Source organism: Hypanus sabinus, chromosome 8 (assembly GCF_030144855.1).
Source record: "Hypanus sabinus isolate sHypSab1 chromosome 8, sHypSab1.hap1, whole genome shotgun sequence".
In the NCBI taxonomy this organism is placed as follows: domain Eukaryota; kingdom Metazoa; phylum Chordata; class Chondrichthyes; order Myliobatiformes; family Dasyatidae; genus Hypanus; species Hypanus sabinus.
In genome coordinates, this window is record NC_082713.1 from 64713288 (window position 1) to 64719416 (window position 6129).

At 43.8% G+C, this 6129-nt stretch overlaps 1 protein-coding gene across 1 annotated transcript; it reads right to left on the bottom strand.

The window, feature by feature from the left end:
- Nucleotides 1–879: 879 nt before the first annotated feature.
- On the bottom strand, nucleotides 880–3725 carry LOC132397754 (uncharacterized). Its single transcript, XM_059976519.1, has 2 exons — nucleotides 3694–3725; nucleotides 880–3415 (listed from the first exon to the last, which is right to left on the bottom strand). Exon 2 carries the CDS (start codon nucleotides 3246–3248, stop codon nucleotides 1542–1544), a length of 1707 nt encoding a protein of 568 aa, XP_059832502.1. The 5' UTR covers nucleotides 3249–3415; nucleotides 3694–3725; the 3' UTR covers nucleotides 880–1541.
- Between the last annotated feature and the right edge of the window lie 2404 nt (nucleotides 3726–6129).

The following is a 6129-nucleotide window of genomic DNA, read 5'->3' on the forward strand; positions in this document are numbered from 1 at the left end:
ATCTTCCTGCATTGTCTCCTTTAGCTGCTGAGATTCTTGTCTAAACTTGAAACAGATTTCACTTTAACCAAAAGAACTGGAAGGACTGCATGACAGGAGTTTTTTTATATAAAAAAAAGACAGGAGTTTTAAGGTTTGAAGAATAAACAATTAGTCAATTATTAAGGATGAGGTGAGTCAGCATGGTTCCCTGAAGGGGTAATCTTTCTTGACAAATCTGTTCAAATTCTTTGAGGAAGTAACAATAGACAAAGACAAAGACAAAGGATAGACAATCTGTAGATAGACAAAGGAGAGTCAATTGATTGTTTACTTGGATTTTCAGAAGGCCTTTGACAAGGTGCCACACATGAGGCTGCTTAACAAGATAACAGCCTCTGGTATTACAGAAAAGATCCCAACATCAAGAGAAGAATGGTAGCTTGGATAGATAAAGCCTAATCCTCCCCATATGCTTATCAATCAATCAATCAATCAATCAGCAAACAGGCAAATAAATAAATACATACACAAATAACTAAGTAACTAACTAACTAATGAGATAATAAATAAATACTTATAAGATTGGCTGGCTGGCAGGAGGCAAAGGGTGGCAATAAGTGGAGCCTATCTGGTTGGCTGCCAGTGACTAGTGATGCTCAACAGGGGTTGATATTGGGACACTTCTTTTCACATTTTATATCGACAATGATGGCTTTGTGGTCAAGTTTGCAGATGATGCAAAGACAGGTGGAGGGGCAGGTAGTGTTGAGGAAGCAGTAAGTCTGCAGAATGACTTAGTCAGATTGGAAGAACGGGCGACAAAGTAGCTGTAACGTTCTCCTTCGGGTGTAACGAAACGCCGAATTTAACGTCCGGATAAACCACAGTTAATAAGAACCAGATCGCAGTAAGATTAACCATTTACTGTTCACTCTTCACATTAACATATGGTGAAAACTGTTGATAAAACAATACAAGATTGATACAGTATTTGTTCCTTCCTTAATATCACATTTCAAGTGTAAATACTTGCAAAGGTGACTATAACTACATTACACTAAGGTGCAGTATACAGGGAGAGTTTACCTGCTCCATTGACTACTTTAAATACACTTCCATGCAAACTATCCGCGACTCTTTAACTAACGAAAGCATAAACATTATCTACCGTCGTTACCTCTAACAGGATCAGCATTAACATCTTAGTTCAATATATCGATTATCTATTAACTTACAGCGTTGCTCTCACTGTGATTTCTCATGCCTGCAAAACTGCTTGTGCTCAGGTGAGCCTCGTGGAAAGCCCCCACCCTCGCGCTAATTTCAAACCGGTGTTTTCCCACAAGACGCGGCGAAACCGGATGTGACGTCATCGCATGCCGATATATTTTACATGCAATGAATATACTTTAAACACTTCTAATTCTAACTAGAAAATACTATTGAATGAATTACTAAGCGAAAATATTATAAACTAAATAACTGTCGTAAAGACAGCACACTCCCCGCTTGACCTTCGTAAGGTCACAATGAGCAGAGTACAAAACTTAGTCTCTTAATCAGTCATTGGGTAGAAGTAGAATAACTTCTGTAACTGGCCTTTGGTAAACTTTCACATCGCCTTGGTCGGTAGTCTTCAATTCGATCTTCCTGACATGTCCATCCTCGCTAGGGAATGTAACAGTGATTCTGGCCATTGGCCAGCTGTTGCGGGTGGCTTGCTTGTCCCTGAGCAGGACTAAGTCTTCAACTTGAAGATTCCTTCGGGGTTCTGTCCACTTTTGTCTCTGTTGCAACAAAGGTAGATATTTTTGTCTCCAGCGAGGCCAGAACTGATTTGCCAGAGCCTGGACTTGTCTCCATTGCTTTGTGTACAAATCCTTGTCTGAGAAGTCTCCTGGTGGAGGAGGTGCTCCTGCCTTCTGCGTAAGGAGCGTTGATGGCGAAAGTATAAAGGGGTTTTCTGGGTCAGAAGACACAGGTAGGAATGATTGTGCGTTTATAATGGCTGTGACCTCTGCCATTAGGGTGCACAGTACCTCGTGGGCCAATCGGGTGCGTTGCTGTATCTCAGGTTTCCTTTTCCAGGTTTTCCGTAAGGACGTGAACCGTTTGACTGCCTGCTCTTTGTTATCTGGTGAGCGCTGGCGTGGTTCTCTGATTGGCAATGGGGCAACCCCATTATTTGCTTCATCTCTGAAGACCTTGGTGTCTTTGGGTTTTAAAGAAATGGTATCTTGAGCTGATTGTGCAAGTTTGTTTCCGTGCTCGGTTTGAACGAAAACTGACTGACCTAGCGTCTCGTCGGTTACTTTACGCTTGGTAATGTCTTGTTGTGCTTCTTTAGGGTACACCTCAGTGAGGCAGATCTCGGAACAAGAACGGCTTGACTGAGTTTGACCGCAAACTTCTGTACAGTTCGAGCTGACAATTGTTGTCCTGGAGTGAACCTCTCCCTCCCCGCCGTCCTGTTGTGGGGGTGAAGGAGCGTTGTCGGTTCTTTCATTCTTGACTTCATCACGGAGCCGTGAGGGTAAATTTCCTTCCTCGTATGGATGTGATGCAATCGTGACTCTCCGAGGTTCCTCGTAGCTGGGGAAGTTATCGAATACGTATGGAGAGGGGAGACGAGCCTGCCTGTCTGCTTGATATTGTACATAGTCGCTCGTGCGTTCCAGTCTGGTCCTTTCCAAAGCAGAACTTGTTTCGGTCAGATCACGCGACCCTTCAGCTTCTTCTATGTACTCTGCTTTCACCCTGGCAGCTTCTCCTTCTCCTTCTAGCTGCAGCACATGCAACTCTGTCGATATTTTTGTCATTTCCAACTGGGTTTCGGCCTCTTCGGCTTCTCTGGCGGCCCTTTCTTTCTGGATTTCGGCTTCTCTGGCAGCCTCTTCTCTTTGTCTGGCGGCCCTTTCGGCTTCTTTGGCGGCCCTTTCTTTCTGGATTTCGGCTTCTCTGGCAGCCTCTTCTCTTTGTCTGGCGGCCCTTTCGGCTTCTTTGGTGGCCAGTTTCATTTTCAAAACTGCCTCTTGTTTGGCGTAATGCAGTCGCACCTTGGCGGCTTCTGCCTTGGCTCTTGCCTGTGTGGACTTACTTGATGTCGTTCTACTGCCCTTGTCGCTGGGCGCCATCGACTTGATCCCGGATCGAGCTGACATTGCAGCACTTGGAACACCTGATAACGCCTGGGTGGGCTTACTTGATGTCGGTTTACTGCCCTTGTCGCTGGGCGGCGTCGACTTGATGCTGGATTGAGCTGACATTGCAGCACTTGAAACACCTGATAATGCCGCTTTTTCACTGTAACGTTCTCCTTCGGGTGTAACGAAACGCCGAATTTAACGTCCAGATAAACCACAGTTAATAAGAACCAGATCGCAGTAAGATTAACCATTTACTGTTCACTCTTCACATTAACATATGGTGAAAACTGTTGATAAAACAATACAAGATTGATACAGTATTTGTTCCTTTCTTAATATCACATTTCAAGTGTAAATACTTGCAAAGGTGACTATAACTACATTACACTAAGGTGCAGTATACAGGGAGAGTTTACCTGCTCCATTGACTACTTTAAATACACTTCCATGCAAACTATCCGCGACTCTTTAACTAACGAAAGCATAAACATTATCTACCGTCGTTACCTCTAACAGGATCAGCATTAACATCTTAGTTCAATATATCGATTATCTATTAACTTACAGCGTTGCTCTCACTGTGATTTCTCATGCCTGCAAAACTGCTTGTGCTCAGGTGAGCCTCGTGGAAAGCCCCCACCCTCGCGCTAATTTCAAACCGGTGTTTTCCCACAAGACGCGGCGAAACCGGATGTGACGTCATCGCATGCCGATATATTTTACATGCAATGAATATACTTTAAACACTTCTAATTCTAACTAGAAAATACTATTGAATGAATTACTAAGCGAAAATATTATAAACTAAATAACTGTCGTAAAGACAGCACAGTAGCTGATGGAATATAGTGTAGGGAAGTGCATGGTCATGCACCTTGGTAGAAAGAATAAAGGCATAGACTATTTTCTATATAGTGAGAAAATTCAAAAGTCAGAGGTGCAAAGGGACTTGGGAGTCCTTGTGCAGAATTCCCTAAAAGTTAACTTGCAAGTTGAGAAGGTCATAGGGAAGGCAAATGTAATGTTAGCCTTCATGTTGCAAGGATAAGAATATAAAAAGATGTAATGCTAAGAATTTATAAGGTTTAGTCAGGCCATAATTGGAGAATTGTGAACAGTTTTAGGCTCCTTACCTGAGAAAAGACATACTGACATTGGAGGTTCATGAGAATAAGTCCAAGAATGAAACTGTTAACATATGAGGAGTGATTGATGGCTCTGGGGCAGTACTTGCTGGAGTTTGGAAGAATGAGGAGGAAATCTCACTGTAATCTCATTTTCCGGTAAGATGGTGGTGTGATCAGTCATAGCGGCTTCTATAGGGTCAACCAAAAGTGTTATTGTCCTTTTTAAGTGTATTTTTATGAACATAGGACCCTGCTGGACATTAAGATCTTAAAGTACCCCATCAGCAAGTTGTTGATAAGTAGAAAATCTGGAGAAGTTGGACTTGATGTGGATCGTAATGCTGCCTGCATCAGAGAGGCATCAGAGGAGTCAGTGCGCAAAGGAGGTGAAGGAGGTGTGCAGGCTAAGAGCGAGTGATTGTCTTAGTCACCTTTCTTGTGATCGCAGTACCCTGTAGGATTTTGTCAATGTGGAATGCTGCAAGTCTGATTCACTGATTTATTGGAGGACAGTAGGGGCGGTCAGTGGGGAAGTTGCATGGTCACAGTGAACACTAGGACTCAAGCCACAGTGTCAGCTGGAGAGAGGGGTTAGAGAGGGTAAGATCCACTAGAGCGGGGGTCGGCAACCCGCGGCTCCGGAGCCACATGTGGCTCTTTTACGTCTGTGCTGCGGCTCCCTGTTGCTTTGGGAAATAATTGGTTGTGGCGACCCTTTTCCTGGCACATCCGAACCGACTCACAATAAGATAGCCTACGGGGGTTTGCGAGCACAGAGCTTTGGAGCCTCTGCAGGTTGAGGCAGGCTTAAAAGTGAGGCTGAAGATTTCGAATAAAGTTTTTTTCCTTCGACTGCAGTTACCGACTCCGTGTCGTAATTTTAGCGCTGCGTGTAGCACACCGCTACATGATCAGTATTTAATTAATATGTATTTTATGTTAGTTTGTTAGTTTTTGAAATGTAAATCTAAATTTGAAGATTATGGTGATCTTGTACAATCTAAATAAGACGTTGTGGCGACCCATTTCCTGACACATCCGAACCGGCTCACAATTAGCCAGCGTTCAGGCTAAGGGAGATAGCCTACGGGGGTTTGTGAGTACGTGTCTTTTGCAGCATCCGCGCCCATGGGGGGCGGGTTGAGGGAGGCTTAAAAGCAAGGCTGTTTAGTTCGAATAAAGCTATCTTTGACTGCAGTTTACTGACTGCGTGTAGCAACCGCTACAACGTGTTTTTATCGCTGGCTGTCCAGAGGGGAGGTGCTGAAACGCTTTGTCGCGCGTCTGGAAGAAGTGAAAACTTTCCTGGGCAGCAAAGGGCTCAACTTTCCTGAGCTGGAACAGCCAGAGTGGCTGGAAAAGCTACACTTCATGGTAGACATGACAGCACACCTGAACACGCTGAACACAGCTCTTCAACGGGGTAAGGACGTACAGCCCTGCACATGTTGGAGGATGTTTTGCATTCGAGCGCAAGTTGACGTTGCTTGCCAGACATTTACAGAAAGGCACATTGTCTCACTTCCCCAATTTGAGAGAGTTCAAACAATGTCACGACATGATAAATTCGGAGTATTTACATTCTGCAATCATCGCAATGCAAACATCGTTTGGGAAACGCTTCTGTGAGTTCAGAGAGGAAAAAAACACATTATCCTTCCCGGTCACTCCCCTAAGCATCGATCCATCCCTACTGAATACGACTGCATTGTCAGGTGTGAGTCAACCTGAAGAAGTATGATAAATATTTTAATTGCGTATTATTTTACGTATATTCATATGTTTTCATTGTTCAGTGAAATAGTCCTTTTATTTTTCAGGTTGACAGCTGGCTGACGTTATTTTTGGTTTGCTGCTGGCGGCAAATTTAAGTT

Excerpts from the sequence above, each read along its gene's own strand:
- LOC132397754 (XM_059976519.1), bottom strand. The coding sequence starts at position 3,248 with ATGTCAGCTCAATCCAGCATCAAGTCGACGCCGCCCAGCGACAAGGGC.